Source organism: Procambarus clarkii, chromosome 26 (genome assembly GCF_040958095.1).
Source record: "Procambarus clarkii isolate CNS0578487 chromosome 26, FALCON_Pclarkii_2.0, whole genome shotgun sequence".
In the NCBI taxonomy this organism is placed as follows: domain Eukaryota; kingdom Metazoa; phylum Arthropoda; class Malacostraca; order Decapoda; family Cambaridae; genus Procambarus; species Procambarus clarkii.
In genome coordinates, this window is record NC_091175.1 from 8061431 (window position 1) to 8080313 (window position 18883).

Genomic DNA, 18883 nt, shown 5'->3' on the forward strand with positions numbered 1-18883 from the left:
ACTTAACCTATACCTATAATAGGTTAAGTAATAATTGTAATTACGTAGCAATAAGATGCTTATCTTAACATACTAAGAAGGTTTCATGGGTAGTTCCATTCAGCGCTCTATTTAGCAGTCTTGCAGAATATTCAGAAGTTACAGGATATTATTGAGGCTGGCAATACAAAAGCAGAAAGACAAGATGATCGATGTCAAAAGAAGTCGGATTCCCCGAAGATGGCAATAAATACATGTATTGTTCGTTTGTCGTTTAGAGCTGGAGTTCCTGTTTCTATATATATAGTTGTGTAACAAGTAAAATAAATTAGTATCTGAAATTGCCCTTGTACACATTTCCATACACACATTGCTATACATTTCTTATCTAACATAACTGTATTCAGTATACCAACTTCGTTAATTAGCACCTCAAACATCCTTTATGGCCTCTTACAAAATTCTGAATATTTTATCTTCAAAATCAATAGGGTAAATAAACAAAAAATGGTTTAATTTGTGTATTATGTATAGTATGTTTTTTATATACAGAAAGAAAAACCATTTCTTACATAGGAAAGGTGGGTGAATATGTACTTCACTCTACAATAAAAAAAGGTACACAAGAAAATATAAACTATACACAAAATTATTCGATACATGTAATTCATCAAGGAAATGTAACTTTACACAGTTTCAATTTTGAGAAAAATAATACAGTACCTTATAAAACGCCTACCATATGAACAAACCAAAATGTACAAGTCAGTCAGAGACTGAGTGAACACAAGTTATATACAGCATAAACTGCATAGTGAGCATTTGTAATTCTCGGCAACAACAGAGCTTTCAGAACATTTGTGACATCGCCAAGACACACACATTCGACTGATCTTTGTTTAAAGGGGTATAGGTTAGACAAGACACTTTCACAACAAATCTGGGGATCCTTGCTCCGGTCTCAAGATGCAAGACCGGAGCTTCAAGATCTTGAGACCCTCCCAGGTCTCAAGATGAAGGATTTCTCATTACTCGTGTCCTCATTGGCAGGGAAAAGTATTGGTCCTTTAAATTATCCTTAACTCGGGAAGAAAGATATTATTTATTATCAGCGAGCGGTGACTATATGCACCAGCTGAAAGCTCCGTTCAGCACCACTTGCTACATCCTAGGCACTTATGCCAAACCCTAATAGCACTGATTTAGGGATGTGTAGCACCTAAAACACGAAGATTCATACTTCACGGACAAGTTATGTGTACGGTCATATTATGACCATCATATTTGTTCTCAATATGAACGTTCAATACGAACATCAATGACAATCCCTTTCCACGCCTGAACAGACTTGATGTTTACACAATTACACATAATACAAAGGTAACACAATCTTAACCAACTTTCTTACATTAAAAATTACATGGAAAATGCAATGGAGAAGAAAGTTTTCATCAACTTTTATACAGTAATACTAGCAAGGAATGTATGCCATCAGCTTCCTGTAGAAATGTCAAGGACTTCTGCCTGACTGAGCATGAAGGTCCTCAGCAGTGATCCATTTAACCGTCACAATTCACTACATCCTGGAGATCGTGCTTGAACCCCAAGCAACAGCTGCTCTGGCTCGGTACACTTAATATTGGCCAATGATTGTGTATCGTGAACATTACAACGCTTGTATGTTCACCAAACCATACATTATAAATGGTTATGAACAACCTCAAACATACATAACACTTACAGTGGACCAGAAGTTTCTCTCAAAAGTTCTAAAATCTGAGCATTTTCATTTTTTTTTTTACACGTGAGCAAATGATTGTAAACAATCATTAACACTTAAATAGATAAAAACATTAACATACAAAATTTTCATAGTGTATAATGAATGTTATCCAAGAACATATATGGGTCAGGCCTATGCAACGGGTGCATGCATTCTGAACATTGTCCTGATTGTACCGAGCACGTCTGCATTAGATTAGTTTAATCACTTGACGCAACAAGGCACTTAGAATATACAGTTCTGACTAGCAAGTGGGAAGTGCTGTAAATAATTATACTATTTTTAAAGCATTAATATTCATATGTGGGGGAATAGTATAAGCAAACGTCTGTAAACATTGTAATGCTGCTCAACGATATTAAAGAACATTATCAAGACATTATAGCATATGCAATATTACGCATTAACAATATTGACCACGTTTCTTTCGTAGATAAGGGATATAATTTTTATCATTCATTTGCCATTCAGTGACAAATGCTGTTCTTTCTTATCAAATATCTCTTTGTAAGTTTTCTTTCGGTTCCCAATAAACTGATTAATTTCTTGTTTATTCTAATTTGTTTTTCCTGTTAAGCACACACTATAAAACTCTAGCGAGTGTCTGAGGGTTTACCCTGTTATTACCAATGTAATAACACTTCACTTCAAAAATTTTCGTGATCTCGTTTTAAAGTTCAGGCCTTAGAAAGTTCTTGGTAAGTACAAGTATTCAATTTTAAGACTTAACACTGCAGCTTCCTATAATGTTTCATCTGACACCAAGCCACTGAGATGACTTAAGTAATGATGTTAGTAATCTTGAGAGTTTCGTACATGTCATCGAAATACTATAAGTTTTTTCTTGACATGTGTCCACCTTGGTGATGGCACTTCACCACAAACTCTGCATTGGGGTTGTCCTGGTATATTGCCAAAAGCTTGGCATTTGGATCCAGTCGGCGGTCCCCTGTTTAAAGAAGAGTGAAACAAAAATGCACATAAGAAAACGTCAGTATTTATCATCATCACGAGGCATGCATGTTTAAGTGCACAATGATCAAGAAATAATAAAACCAAAATTAAATATCGATGAAAACCACCCCTAGCCTTGTTCTGCAAATTTATGTAGCAGAGCAGTTGGCCTAGGTTGCTAGTTTTAGATTATTTACGCTTCAGCAAAGATGAAATTTCAGCTAGTAATAGTTCTTTTTCCACTTTCCCACACTAACATTATTCTGTGGTCTACATTTCAAAGCCCAGCCCTATGCCACTTATTCCCCTTTAACTGAGTCCGTATTTTTATTTCCCTGAAGATCTAGGAAAGGGAGCTCAAAAAATATTTACAAGACAAAATTAAAATAAACTTTTACCTTACTAGAGACTCAGTACCGATATTAGTTCTTCGTTTACAAAATTAATTTCTAATTTGTTACTTTGATTTGATTAATCTTACCGATATTTCCACCCTTTTCATGAAGAGCATGTTTCTGGAGGGTGTTCTTCAAGGAACCAGTAAGCAAGCAAGCCAGAAAATGAGGCTCTGAAGTATTGGGCACTAAAGTTGTGGAGGGCGGGGAGCCATTACCTATGGCTACCCTCTTGTACTGCAGCTCCCGTCGACCCTCCACACGTCTGGGATTCTCAGGCAGAAGGGTCAGCTCCTCAATAAATCTGTAAAGCACGAGTATATCACACACACATCATGTTGTTAAAGATTCGCTTGTTGTTAACGTTCTGGCTACATGCTAAGAAAATTAGGAACTTAAATAGAAAAAGATGATGATTATAGGTACAAGATGACGAAAGAAAGTTTTTCATGAGAACAAAAGCAGAGAACACACTTAAAGACGAGAACGTACGAGTGTAAGAATTAGGAACAAGTAATAGGTCGAACTAGAATACTACTTCCATCTACAGTATTAAAATTAGGCATGACAAAGCAGTAAAAGGCAGCAGTAGTTGCACCAGCTATGGCAGAGGGTCCCAGGGGTCGAATACCACTCTTTGTAAATAGAAGTAGAAATGTCACATATGGTCAACGAACTATACAGAGGTAAAGGTACCTGGTGAGAAGGTCTCTGGCTGTCATTCGGGAATCGAGTTTGACTGGGTAATTGGTCTTGTTGAACTGTGGAGCAGACACTCTCAACACTCCTTCCTGATAGTCCACCTCATTTTCAATGGGTCGCTGGATTGTTTCTTTACTCTTGCGTGACAACAGAAGGCGACGCATCTGCAATAACAGCAACAAAGTTTAACATTATTTACAATGACAAACAGGAAAACTGACAGAAGGCCATGCCAACTTTTGTAGGAGACGTTGCTGCTGCTGCTAGTGTAGGAGCCTGAAGATTTTCAAATTCTATATTAGTGATAAAATACTCACCTTGAAATGCACAGATCATCTGCCAGCCAGTACTTCCATATTAATTATAATAATAATAATAATAATTGCAATACAACTGTAATAATAATAATATAGATTTAGTACAATTATACATTGGATAATTCTGAATGTTAGTTGTACACCGAGTCTTTATTTATGAGATCTCTAATTATGCATAGAGTTATGGGCAAATGATTGATGTCAAAATAACACTCAGATCAGATGACCTTTCGTGCCTCCCGTAATCTATTCCACCACTCAGAGGATCAGTATAGGAGCACAACCTGCTGCTCCTTACCCCATAAATCAAGTTTATAAAATCTATACAAATCTTGCAATAAAAATAATAGATGTGGGTTATTTTAATTGCATTGAGAGAGGGAGATGTACCTGGACAGATTATAAACTAATTAAAATACGCACAATGAAATCACAAGTGTGATATGTGAAAACATTTTGTTACAATGAAGTGGAATTGAACTCACGTCTATGGCTAAAATAACTTATTTACTGAGGATTCGAGACTACAGAATTATTGGAATTCACACAGTGGCAGTCATATTAAGTATATTTTTCGGCATATTTCTTTTTCAAATCGGTTGCGAGTTATACAGCACTTTGTTATATTTAGGAGGCAGTTGCACAGCTTAGAACCGTTTATTTGTACAACTTTTCTACTTAGACCGAGTTAAACTTTGGGAACTCTAAACAGAGATTTATTTCTTGTAAGCTGACAGAGTTCTGCTGTAGAAGAATTGTAGTTTTTTTTTTTTTGGGGGGGGGGGGTTTAAAGACTTATTTAAAAAACAAACAAACATTAAAACCTTCCATTAGTCTAGTATTTTTATCTTTATCCAAATATACATCTGGTATTATATTGGCTCACCGACTGGAGTAGTCGCGCAGAAAATGAAAACAACGCATCCCATCTGGTGGTAGTGACAGGAAATTAGACAGCCAAATTACAGAAAAAGCATAAGGTTAGATATACTCACAGGAGTGTAGTTGTGCTGCTTGAGAGCCTCAGCCTGGTACTGGCGACGTATCTGAGCCAAGAGGCGATGTGGGACAGTCCACAGTACCTCGCGGTACTTGATCATTGCCTGGGTCAGCGTGGTGGTCACGCTCGCATACGTCATCTGCATAGATAAGAACATAAGAACAAAGGCAACTGCAGACGGCGTATTGGCCCATGCGAGGCAGCTCCTATTTATAACCAGCCAATCCCACTCATATACATGTCCTAACATACAGATAGGATCATTTGTCACTGTAACAGTCAGGAATAACAAAAAATAAACAAAATAAGAGCTAAATTGTTATTTGTCTAACTCATTCAATACAGAAAGTCAGTTACATACTTTGATTTTCTTAATATACGTTAAACCTTAAAATCATTGTCTCTATTTTCACACAACTTAAATTTCTTTTTTCATTTTAGAAACTGCCAAGCACAGATGTTTCACAAGTACTGTTGATGAGAATCAATCATAAATTAACGGCCTGGAATGCTACAGAAACTCCACATGTTCACCCACCTCGTGATTAAGTTGCTGCTCCTTGTCCTCAGACCTTAGGTTCAGTTTGGACCGCTGGTGGTTGGGCAGGAAGAGGTTGGGAGCCATGATCATAGCTACATTATAGAGCGACATTTTGTTGTCGGCCTCGTAGGTGACAACTCTGGCACAGAGGTCGAGGACGGCGTGGAGGGTGTCCCGGTGCGGGCAGGGCAGCAACAACACCAGCATAGTTAGTGCCAGCACCCGTTCACCCATGTCTTCAATCCCTGGTTATAGAATTGTCTCTAAATTCACGTATCTTTTCACACTCCATCACATAGTGACGGAGGGTGTGCGAATAATTTTGTTGACACAGTTTACATTTGGTCATCCCTGGGCACAAGGAATTTAGGTTTTACCAAATTTGCACCCTCCCGGTGTTGCTCATCCCGCGAGTGAACACCCCGCCATAGCATCATGTACAACACCCCGCCATAGCATCATGTACAACACCCCGCCATAGCATCATGTACAACACCCCGCCATAGCATCATGTACAACACCCCGCCATAGCATCATGTACAACACCCCGCCATAGCATCATGTACAACACATTTCTCCACAAGGAAGAAAACCCGCTGGGTTGTTCATGTCACCTATACTCAAGACGCAGCTGGAACTTAACCGTCTCACGTATGAAGGAATGCTGTCTGCTCACACTAGGTTTACCTCACTATTATGTATGTGAATTAGTATGCTGTCGGTGTACTGGTGATGAGTGGAGTACAGTACAAATCATTTCACAACACTAGAAGGCGATTTAATTATGACGTCAATTGATCGATGATACCATTTCTTGGGTTCAGTTTACTTTAGTAGTGTTAGGTAGCTACAATTTTTTATGCAAAACATATTGGTGCTTCAGGTCTAAGGAAGTCTAGTGGTCCCACCTGTTGTTTTATTGTTAATGAGTAAATATTTTATATATTCCAGATTTAGAGCTGTAATGAAATAGCAATTTAAACTAACAAATCATAACTCTTAGTCCTACAGTCAGATGTAATTCTCATTACTGTGTGCAAGGGAGGTCTCTGAACACAGTCCACTGAGCATATTAGCAGCGTACTCAACAGTGAAAGCGAACAAACTACTTACGGTGAGTCTTGTAGAAAGCCGGCATATAAGCGTGCGTGAGCAGAGGTCGAGGTAGTTCCCTCAGGAAGGTCTTGACTAGAGCTGCTACATCGTTGGGCGTAGCGTTCTTGAGAGCGGCGTCAGCCATCGACGGGGTAGAGTAGAAGTGGGTGTCCAGCGTCCGTCGCAGCTGTTCCGTCTGGGATCTGAATGTACCAACACAATGTTGTAGCTTACAAAGAATAAATCCAAAGAGAAAATAATTAATCTATTGACCAAACCACACACTAGAAAGTGAAGGGACGACGACGTTTCAGTCCGTCCTGGACCATTCTCAAGTCGATGGTCCAGGACGGACCGAAACGTCGTCGTCCCTTCACTTTCTAGTGTGTGGTTTTTTCAACATATTTCAGCCACGTTATTGTGACTCCTCGTCTGCATAATTAATCTACTTTTTTACAGTAAAGATGACAATGCTATAACTTACAAGGAAGGGAAGAGAACCCATCAGCAGAAAGCCCATTAACGATTATATATATAGCAACTTACAAGGAAGGTTATTCTTGTAAGGTTATTGGTTATAAAGGTTATTGTGTTTAGAGAAGGCTGATGAGAGTTCATACCTGTGGCCAGGGACTCTCAAGATGCCCTCCTGACGGAGCCCGTGGCGCTCCACCTGCCGCACCAGCTGAAAACGGCACAGTCACATTAATTGAAGTCTTTATAGATATCTTGCATCGCCAATCAAACTGTGTAGTGGCTCTAGTCACGGTGATTACTTTAAACTGTTTATGAAGTGAAACTCAACACGTTCTTATCTAAACGGTCTATATAAAGCACCAAAACGAAATGCGTGTATCATTGCAAGTAGTTATGAAATAAAACATTCATTTTGCAGTGACCTCTCAACTGAAGTATATCTGTTTTTGACAGCCATCCACAGCCCCCCTGGCAGATATATCTGGCAGCACATGCGAGAATACCATGAATATTCTTAACGTAAAGCACAACACATTAAATTTACTTAAATTTACAATATATTTCGTAAATTATTGAAAGTGCAACATCATGAATCGGCGCAGTGGAAATGGATTATTAAATGACGCGCGTCTTGTTAAGAGAAGAAGAATAAGAGGACAAATATCATGGAGTGGATAAACTTGTGTGTGTTCATAACTTAGTGGCTACACCAGACAACTGAGGACCTCACACTGAGGCAATTGTGTGAGTGAAAAACATCTCCATTGTGTACATGTTGGCCCAACACACTACGGCACATGGGGAGGTGGGGGGGAGAGAGCAAGGTGGGAGGGAGAGAGCAAGGCGGGAGGGAGAGAGCAAGGTGGGAGGGAGAGAGCAAGGTGGGAGGGAGAGAGCAAGGCGGGAGGGAGAGAGCAAGGCGGGAGGGAGAGAGCAAGGCGGGAGGGAGAGAGCAAGGTGGGAGGGAGAGAGCAAGGTGGGAGGGAGAGAGCAAGGCGGGAGGGAGAGAGCAAGGCGGGAGGGAGAGAGCAAGGTGGGGAAGAAGATGGACTGAGCGTGGTGTCAACAACACAAGGAGTATGGTAACGGCCACACACACGGCTGTGGTAGAACCGGTTTATTAGGGGGAAAAAGGAGTGAAGGGGGGTTTTATGGAAGGGGGAAGAGGCGGGTTATAGAGGGTGAATGTACGGTACATGGGGATGGCGAGCAACTCTCTACACCTGGTCTTATAAAGCTTTTTTTTTCTACCACAGACGTGGCCACACATTAACAATGCTAACTAGCATATATACATTTTCTTCTGTCCTCCATGGACAGAGTTAGAGATTTGTTAAACATATAGTTCAGGGATTTATTGAACAATCAATCACAGAAGGTGATTGTAGTGCTTTTAACAATGCTAGGCTAAGCTACATACGTAAATACATAGATACACAGATTAATATTATGTGGTATGCCCCACAAAGTGTTCGATGTGTCTTTTACATAGTGTCATTAATGTGCATTTACAAATGTGAAATGTAATTCTGATCAGCTTATAAAGCGGTGGTTAGTGCTGTGGATGAGTGGCTGTAGGAGTGGTGGTGCTGGTTCATCACTATTATATAGTGTGAATCATGTAAACAAACGTAATTTGTTTTTCTCACTATATTCCTCAGACTTTATTCCGTCCCCCTCATGAAAGGTGGCAGGAGGAAGAAGATCGGATCAGAAGGATAAGAATTTAGAGTGAGATAGGAAGGAGGATGATGACAGGGACACAATCTTTCCCCCCAACATCACTCACCTTATAGAAAACGAGCGGGACATTGGTCTCCAGCGGTGACTCTGGTAGTAAGTTGGCGTCTCTCTCCAGAAGGTTGTCCAGCGGCACGCCAAACACGCCGCTCTCTACCAACACACACTCACTCACTTTACCTCCGCTTATTTTGCCTCTCTCACCTGTTTACCATCTATCTACTTTCTATGCACAACAATAGCTCGAGTAATTGGTAATGCTCAAGAGCATACAAATAACAAACATTAACAATAACGACGTGTTATTCGGCATTATATGGGACCTTTACAAAGGAATATCTTCATCATGACGTCTAACATGAAAGACTAAAAAAAATAGCTCTGGTGTTGAATCAAAACTGTTTATCACTAACCTTCTTTACTTTGCTTCCGCTTTTTAAGTTTTCTCCATCGGTGATGAATATTGTGTTCGGTGAAGAGGATGTCGAGCTCGAGCAGGGCCAAGGAGGTGAGCTTGTGGAGGTCGGCCTCGTCCAGCCAGTCCATGCGGGTCTGGCCACACCGGCTCGTCTCCAGCACCAGCTCCTGACAACACAATAACATTCCTCAACTTTACCCCCTTTAATTATCTAGTCATAAGCTACATCCTCTAACCTGGCGCGCTCCCTTCCATGTAGGGACTATGTTCTCAGGGGTCATAACTCTTCCAACATGTGGCAAGACGTGATAATTGATCAGTAATATGATTTGTAGCTGACCCACTGGCAGGCTCTCCTCACCACCTCACTACTCGAATTCTTTCAACTTTTTTGTTTGTGCTTACAACTGCATGTCTAACTGCATCTTCTTGTATGACAAAAATTATTAATAAGAAAGTGACTTGTACATTAGTATAATGCTTCATTTAATTATATATAGAAATGTATATCAATAATAGGAGCTGCCTCGTATGGATCAATGGGCCTTCTGCAATTCCCTTATTATGTACTGATGTTACTTCTATATTAACACTAAAGGAACAGTTGTATTTAATTCACATGCATGTCTGGTGACACATTTAAAGTGCGTGTATAGCAGACTAGTAAAGAAACAGGTTGTGGGCGATGTCGGGGGCACACGGAGGAGACATTATATGTAAACAAGAACAGGTTTTTTTGCTTAGAGTTCGCCATCACTTACTGGGAACTCATCGTCAGCCTTCTGGTATCTGACTTTGAAGCCCAGGTCGGTGGCGGAGCCGGAGCGAGGTCTGTTCTCCCTGTTTTCTCGACTTTCACGACTCTGCCTGTGGTAATCCCGGGCATCTCTGGGGTGGCTGATCGAGTAGGTCTTCCGGAGCTCCGCTGACGAACGCCGCGAGTCCTGGTGCCAAAGATCAGTTAACTTGCATGTTCTATGGTTGTTTACTTTGTCTCCCATTTCACAAATTTACAGTATTTACAAATAATATGTAACTAAATTAATGAGCCCGAGTTCAGAGCAAATCCATTACCACGAGCCAAACCACCTGGATAGTTATCTAGATATTTGTGATGGTCTGAAAGCATATTACGGTTCCAGTAATACTCCACTTGTAAACTGGCAAGTGAACCATAATCCTAAACAGAGATTATTCTCAAGTTATAAGTTTAATGTATGATAAAGCGTTGGTTTAAAATATAAAAAGTGTATGCTGGGAGCGTTTTCTTTGAAACGGTCTACAGAATTTGGTTTTCTGTAACCGAAATTCAAGGGTACACAAATAGTTTTCGAATTCCATATTTCACATTTTGGACAAGTTTAAACTTTATAAACGTAACCAAACGTAATGAAGCCTAACCTAATCATGGATAGAGCAGATAATTGGCACTAATTATGTAGTCGTTCTGAATCTATTATCACGAGAGGCTTTCCTCCTCGAGAACAGGTTGAAGATAATAAAGGTGCATAAAAAGGGGTACGAACTTAAGGAGAATACTAAATGAACTGTACACAAACCTACCCTTAACATGAACGGTTTACTAGATAACATTTTATGAACACGGCGTCAACAGTTCACATTGCAACGGCCAGGATGAACATTGTATGAAAGCTACCAGTTCACAACCACCTGTTTGTGAAGAGGTAAAACAAACACAAACACTACACTATAATATACGAGTTAAAGAGACATGTCACAGCGTTGTTTATATAATAAATAAGTGCCAGTATTATTTATATAATAAATCAGTGCTAGTATTTATATATATAATAAACCAGTGGCAGTGCGGTTCATATAATAAGCCAGTTCCAGTCTAGATTATATAATAAGTATATCCAATCTAGATTATATAATAAGCCAGTTCCAGTCTAGATTATATAATAATCAAGTGTGGAACAGTTATAGTCTTAAAAGCTCCCGTAAACTAAACCCAAGACCACTGTGAACCGCGCCACTGATTACCCAACCACCACCTACACTCCCCCCCATTGTTTCTGTCAAGGTCATTACCGTTACCTTGCGTGGTGTATAATTACTCATAAACCATGAACACACACGCAGGAAAGCACATACATTACCAGGACTTGCAAACCTGTATTGATCTAAAAAACGGACCAAGTTTCCAGCGCCTCGAGATCACCTTATATCACCCTATGATAAAATTAGAGTGGAGATATTCGTACCGTGACGGAGTCGATGTCGTGGGCGGAGTGAGAGGCGTTGGAGTCCAGGGACGGTCTCTTGTCCTTGTAGCGGGCGTGGGGGATGTGTACCGAGCCTATGTACCGGTAGTTCAGCACCTGGACGTCTGTAACAAGGCAAATGTGTGTTTTGTATTAGACGACGACGACGACAAGTGTTTTTATACATAAATAATAGGAATTATTTTTGGTTGCGTCAAATTGTTGACCAGAAATGTAATGGGTTTAGGGGTCAAGATCATCGGGGTGAGGTTGTCATCACATTACATGACTGTAACCTGTCACCAGGCCCATCCTCACATTGTGTATTGGGTCCATTCACTGATCTAAAAAACAAAGTAATAATATTTTATGGCTGATACATCTGAAAGCATCGAGTAATCTTAGCAAAGCTACATGTATGTACTTACGTAGATGTGCTTGCGGGGAATGAGCTTCGCATCTTTAGTCCCGCCTCTCAACTGTCAACATACTGTTGTACAGGTTGCTGAGCCTACTGGGCTCTTATCATATCTACATTTGAAACTGTATGGAGTCAGCCTCCACCACATCACTGCCTAATGCATTCTACCTGTTAACTACTCTGACGCTGGAAAAGTTCTTTTTCACGTTCCTGTGGCTCATTTGGGTATTCGGTTTTCATCTGTGTCCCCTTGTGTGAGTACCACCAGTGTTGAATAATCCGCCCTTATCTACCCTGTCAATTCTCCTGAGGAAGGGTCCCCCCTCTGTATTCACCTAGTTGTGCTTGCGGGGGTCGAGCTCTGCTCTTTCGGCCCGCCTCTCAACCGTCAATCAACTGTTTCTACTACTATTTTTTTCCCCCACACCCCACACACACACACCAGGAAGCTGGGGTGTGTGTGCACACACCAGCCCGTGACAGCTGACTAACTCCCAGGTACCTATTTACTGCTAGGTAACAGGGGCATAGGGTGAAAGAGAAACTGTCCATCGTTTCTCGCCGGCGCCCGGGATCGAACCCGGGACCACAGGATCACGTATGCAGCGTGCTGTCCGCTCGGCCTGCCGGCTCTCAACTGTGTGTGTGTGTGTGTGTGTGTGTGTGTGTGTGTGTGTGTGTGTGTGTGTGTGTGTGTGTGTGTGTGTGTGTGTGTGTGTGTGTGTGTGTGTTTTATATATCCCCGCGAGAAAAGTTATTACACCCTTAATTATATACCAAAATCAATAATGGGAAAAACAATTCACAGAGTTGGCAATGATAATGAATATCACGAGAGTGATATTCACCACGAGGTTCGTACCCTGGCGGAACTACCCGTGGCTTCGAGGCCTCTGGCGTGTGTAAAGAATTAATGAACCCAAACTGCCCCTACTGGTACTGCGGTTAGGACAGCGCGCGGACCAGTCCGACTTGTTCAGCGTTCACAACCTTTGCCCAGAGCGGTCCTTTATCATCACTTCCACTGTTCATTATCGGTACTAGCAAAACAAACGCTGGACTCCTGGCACGTAGGCACAGTGGTGGTCAAATAAACCTGCAAATTTGATTTAGAAACACAGGGAGCAAAAGCATAACCAGAGCCGTCTTAACACTCACCGTGGTCGTCTTGTGGGGTCTTGGGGTAAAACTCGTAGAGTCCCTGCTTGGAGGAGTGGAAGCTTTTGACGTCCCTGGCTATATCCCGCGCGTAGGACCTTTGACGCCGGAGTTCCTTGCCCTTGTTGGGTCCCGACACGACCTTGGGGAGGGTGTCGAGGGAGGGGGCCCGGTACAGGTGGGCTGCCTGGCCATCCAGCCACTGGTGCCTGCAACCACACAAACATTAGGTTAGGAGTGTGCCGCAGCCACCACAACCTTACGGGCTCACCATAGCCCGTGCTACTTGGAACTTTTTGTTCCAGGTAGCGAATCTTTAACAACAACAACACCACCACAACTACCACCACCACCATGGCACTGGTTTCCACGTCCACATATAACATGACGCCCCTTTTGTGAAGGCTATAATTACTGTAATTATAGTGTTGGGTGCTCATAGGGGGTTTCGAAATATGAATAACAAGTGGATCAATAATGGAAGTCAGATGACATGCCCTGCAGTGTGTAGAGCAAGACTCTTCAGCACCCAGACCACATGCATATGGAACAGGAGTTTCCATCAGGAACAGGCAAGGTAATCATAGCATCCCGTCAACATGCATGATATTCATAACCCATGTTCATGCAAGACAATTTTCCATCATTACTATGCACATATTATACAAGAAATGTCTCATGAAAGTATGATAAAAAAATAACTTGAATCATGCCAACAACAATAGTTCAATTTAATTTGTTTTTAGGAATTGGCAGAGCTGTAAAATTATGCACTCTATACGAACTGGTAATAATTAGTGACGAGGATGAGGGGAGGTGAAGGGATGAGGGAAGGTGAAGGGAGGAGGGGAGGTGAAGGTAGGTGGGGAGGGGCGAGGCTGAGGATGGTGAGGGGGGGGGGGGACAGGGCTGAGGGAAGGTGAGGGGGGGGGGACAGGGCTGAGGGAAGGTGAGGGGACGTACCTGGAGGGGACATCGGTGGGGGGCGTGTGTCTCCGGCCCCCCACCTGGCTCCTGGTGTTGTGGAGGTCAGTCTGGTCGCTGATGGAGGTGAAGGGGGTGGAGGGCGCCGTGACGGACGGAGACGTCACCAGCGAGTGGTTCCCGGAGTCCAGCGAGCCCCGGGAGCGACTTAGGTAGGGGTCCACCCACGACTTGGGGTGGGGGTCAGGTGGGGTCCGCGGCGGTGACACGGAGTCCAGAGAGTCCGGGGTGGCACTCCGGCTCCTGGTGCCAGTGCTCGAGTTCTACCGGCGAGGGGACAGGTTACACAAGGCTCTTGAGAAACAACAAAAGGTTATTAACATATTCTATGTAACAATTAGTCCATAAGATATTGGAGAGGGAATTATCTGGGGAAAGCGCCAAGCCACCACGACTATATAGCACTGGGAAGGGGTCAGGTTAGGAATTTGGGGATGGGACGAGGGGAAAGGAATGGTGTCCAACCACTTGTGGACGGTCGGGGACTGAACGCCGACCTGCATGAAGCCAAAGACTTCATGAAGACCGTCGCTCTACCGTCCAGCCCAAGTGGTTGGGCGAAACGATATTGAAGAGAGCTCCGATATTGTAAAAGAAACATTATTTAGGGATATACACGTGTCAGAGATAAATATATTTTAAATATTTCTTAACAGACCTTCATTACAACACTGTATTAAATAGCGGCTGTGACAAGCCTCTCAGGAGCAACAGCGATGTTTGCAACACTTGAGGGTCAAGGTCTGAAGTACAACAATAGTTACCGTGGTTTAAGGAAATATGGGCAGGAGGAGAGGTGCCCCAACACACACAAGCTACAAGAGAGGTGCCCCAACACACACAAGCTACAGGAGAGGTGCCCCAACACACACACAAGCTACAAGAGAGGTGCCCCAACACACACACAAGCTACAAGAGAGGTGCCCCAACACACACAAGCTGCAAGAGAGGTGCCCCAACACACGAGTCAGCAGCTGGGAGGCCAGATACACGGATGGTGGCCCCAGACACCAGCAGGTATAGAGGAGGAGCGCGGCGCCGTCTCTGGTCACAAACAGGCTCGCGTTGGTAATACTCACGTCCGTGTTGGCGAAGAAGTTGCGTATGTCTGGCTTCTGGCGTTGTTTCTTCCGGCGTATAGTGGCGTTCAGGGTCCGCACTCGGCGCTTCAGTGCCTCCTCCTGCCCGAGAACAAACCCAAATTTGCATGACATGTCTAGTCGTCGTCTTTCGATAATTATTTACGTCAGTATTACAACAACTAACAATTCATACACAAGATGGAATGATTCAGAGAAGAACAAGTATTCGATGTTTTGAAACTTGAAAGCTGTTTTAACTATTCTCAACACGTAATTAAGTTAATGGTAGTTGATTTTTTTTTTATTGAACTTGACTTGACCTCAATTGTTTAGGACACCAAAGATCAGGTCACCAAAAGTATCAGGAGGTCACGAGCCTTAACTAGGCAGCTCTCCCCCCCCCCCAGCACGCCTCAATGTTGACATCAAGATGGCTGGCACTATTCACTGGTGCTTACTAACTACTACGGTTATAGTGGTTATACAGTTAACCTTGGGGTATTATGCGGCTACTGAGGGCGTGCCTTGGAGACGAGAGGCTGGGGAGGGCGTGCCTGGAAGGCTGGGGAGGGCGTGCCTGGAAGGCTGGGAGGGCGTGCCTGGAAGGCTGGGGAGGGCGTGCCTGGAAGGCTGGGAGGGCGTGCCTGGAAGGCTGGGAGGGCGTGCCTGGAAGGCTGGGGAGGGCGTGCCTGGAAGGCTGGGGAGGGCGTGCCTGGAAGGCTGGGAGGGCGTGCCTGGAAGGCTGGGGAGGGCGTGCCTGGAAGGCTGGGAGGGCGTGCCTGGAAGGCTGGGAGGGCGTGCCTGGAAGGCTGGGAGGGCGTGCCTGGAAGGCTGGGGAGGGCGTGCCTGGGAAACGGGAGGGTGGAAGGGCGTGCTTAAGCCAATTTGCTTAAGGTGTGCTTTTGGCTTACCTGCGCCCATACGGGGCACACCTGGACACGCTCCAGTTTTACCTGCCTGTAACTGGGAGTTCCAGACTCCTGCGCTACTTTACTGGTCTCCCCAGACACCCAAGGTCATTTGTCATGTAGTTTCAGACTCGCCTTGCCAGAACTTGAGACTTACCTGCCGTGGATTGAGGGTGCCCATGAATTCGAGGGTGATGTTGTCCTCGGAGAGTTCGGAGTCCGGCTTGAGAGGGATGCCCAGCTCCTCCAGGAAGTGCTCATCCGACTCCCCCTCGTCTGTGGACAGTGGGAGGGTTAGATTGATTAGTGTGATGGAGTGTTGACTCCAAACATCGGTACATAAAAGGGATTCTACATACCATTACATATGGGTATGTACCCATATACACCACCCACCTACCCCGGAGAACAGAGATTAACAGAGCTGAAGCAAGGACGCACCTGCTAGTGCTGGACACTGTAAGGAGAGACAGGCTCCCACCGCGGGCACTAAAACAGAGGTAGGTGCAGCCTTGTACCTACACACCATGCTATACAACACACAATGACGGGGAACTGCCACAAAGTGGGAAGATAGCCAATGCAGTGACATTATACAAGCGGTGAACAGCGTCCCTTACTTGCCTATCATGCAAGTAAGGGATGCTGTTTAAAGTGTCATAATAAAGAGGCTAGTAGACCATCTGGAGAAAAGACTTCAGATTCTGAAGACGTCAAATAGTGGCAAAACTGACTCTCAGTATCTCAATAAAACGTGACCCGCGACGATCAACACTAAACCACATGCAGAGGACGCTGTCGCAGCCCCCGGGGGTGGGGAGGGGGACGTATCCCCCCTAGTGGAGCAGCCCCGGGGGGCGATGAGGTTAGCCCGTGGGGGGGTAAGCTAGTGGGGGGGGGGGAGAAGACCCTGGGGGGGGACACCTGCTTGATACCTGATTGATGGAGTTCTGGGAGTTGTTCTACTCCCAAGCCCCCGTGGGGAGTAAGTGTGATGGAGGCCTCAGTGGTGGGGGTAGGAAGCCCCGGGGGGAACGCAACCCTGAGGGAAAGGGGGGGGGGTGCAACCACGGGGGGGGGGGTGCAACCACGGGGGGGGGTGCAACCACGGGGGGGGGGGGGTGGCCCCAGCAGTACAGGAATCGAACATTGTTGTGTCAAGACACAAAGGTCATTCTCAGCCCGTCTTCCAAACAAAGACCCAAAGTCTATTCTATCCACCCGCCAACTCCCCTGTTTATGAATGAAAAACGGTTTACACACGACTCACAACTGATGACATTCGAACACTTCCGGAACAAGTACTTGGCTGACGACTTTTGTTCGAACCACAACGCTGTTAATGCTTCACGTACTACAAATACAAATAATCGCCAACAGAACCTAAACACCTAACCTAATCTACGCCTATATGTGCACAATATGCTATTATAATAATTTATATTTGAGAAAATTCCCGTTTCGAATGAACACTATGTAAAAATTTATGAAAGCGTCTGTGGGGTCGACCGCTGGATGTAATGGACTTGAATCGAGGACAGGTTGTAGAAAGCCCCGCTGCAAGTCATCAATCACATCTGACGCGCACCGTTCGCGGAAATCCAGACATAATCCGCTGACTGCTACACACCTGCAGGTCAACAAAAAACATGTGACTGCGTGATGACATCACAAGAGATGGCCGGGAAGGGGGGGGGGATGACCCACCTTCATGACTCCTGGATTCCTCCTCAGAGTGGGAGGTGGAGGTGCTCCGGTAGGTACGGACTTCGTTCCAGTAGTCCTCCATGTCCACACCCGCGTTCGACTCCATCACTACCCTCCCGTGCGTAAGGAGGAGAGAAGGAGGGAAGTATCTTCCTGTCTGAGATCTAATCCGTGACGTCTCCGCCCTTCCTTGCCTCGTCTAGTTCTCCATCTGCTTTCTGGAAATATAAGAAAATAAAAATACCATCAAGACTCATAAATAGAAAATTAAATACATAAAGAAGTTGCGGGAGAAAATAACAAACCTGTATTGGTGTGGATATACAGAATTCTCTCGAATGCATTAAATATTTTTCTCCAAGCCTCTGTGCCCGTATTCCAAGAAAGTGCTATTGAATGCTGTGATATGTTTCTGTGTAGTACGTGTGTAGATTTGGTTGTGTGGTCTGAGCGACAGGTCTCATATCTTGGAATATGTTGCCACTATTCTGCTGTGTTTACAAGTTGGTGAGCAACCCCCTGGTGCCGTCAGGTCATGGATATGGACTTACAGAAGACGGTTTACCTCGAGTTGCCTCAGATTTTCGTGTAAGGCAAGAGTTTTGAGGAATTTAAAGCACTGCGAAGGAGAGTAATAAGACAGGCGGGCGATAACGTAAGTCTCTCACTCTCTCAAGGAAGGTCTCTCTCTCAAGGGGAGGGTCTCTCTCAAGGGGAGGTTCTCGGTCTCTCTCTCTCTCTCTAAGGGGGTCTCTCTCTGTCTCTAAGGGGAGGGTCTCTCTCTCAAGGGTCTGTCGTAACCACCAGGATCTTAAGAGATAATGCACGTTCGTGTTGACGTGCTGTTGGTCAGGTGTGAAAGAGCTCGGTGCTCGGGCTGACCCACACTCCCACCTGGCCTTATCTACGAGGTCTTACCACACCTCACAAGAGCTACTCTTACATCAATGAAGAAATGATAAAAACGCACACACACATTTCAGGTGCGGCTCCCACT

General features: G+C 44.1%; 1 protein-coding gene across 2 annotated transcripts in view; it reads right to left on the reverse strand.

Annotated features, from left to right (window-relative positions):
- Nucleotides 1–487: 487 nt before the first annotated feature.
- LOC123756743 (rho GTPase-activating protein 18) overlaps nucleotides 488–18883 on the reverse strand; it is a 169081-nt gene continuing 150685 nt past the window's right edge. For both annotated transcript variants that reach the window (XM_045740037.2, XM_045740038.2), the window contains exons 3-18: nucleotides 17887–18104; nucleotides 16337–16455; nucleotides 15269–15370; nucleotides 14169–14452; nucleotides 13206–13414; nucleotides 11627–11751; nucleotides 10163–10345; nucleotides 9397–9568; nucleotides 9033–9136; nucleotides 7387–7451; nucleotides 6785–6969; nucleotides 5669–5916; nucleotides 5126–5269; nucleotides 3808–3977; nucleotides 3198–3415; nucleotides 488–2711 (exon numbers count right to left, since the gene is read on the reverse strand). In XM_045740037.2, the coding sequence (XP_045595993.2) occupies nucleotides 2593–2711; nucleotides 3198–3415; nucleotides 3808–3977; nucleotides 5126–5269; nucleotides 5669–5916; nucleotides 6785–6969; nucleotides 7387–7451; nucleotides 9033–9136; nucleotides 9397–9568; nucleotides 10163–10345; nucleotides 11627–11751; nucleotides 13206–13414; nucleotides 14169–14452; nucleotides 15269–15370; nucleotides 16337–16455; nucleotides 17887–17992 (2553 nt within the window). In that variant the 5' untranslated portion in view covers nucleotides 17993–18104 and the 3' untranslated portion in view covers nucleotides 488–2592. The remainder of the gene's footprint in view (nucleotides 2712–3197; nucleotides 3416–3807; nucleotides 3978–5125; nucleotides 5270–5668; nucleotides 5917–6784; nucleotides 6970–7386; nucleotides 7452–9032; nucleotides 9137–9396; nucleotides 9569–10162; nucleotides 10346–11626; nucleotides 11752–13205; nucleotides 13415–14168; nucleotides 14453–15268; nucleotides 15371–16336; nucleotides 16456–17886; nucleotides 18105–18883) is intronic.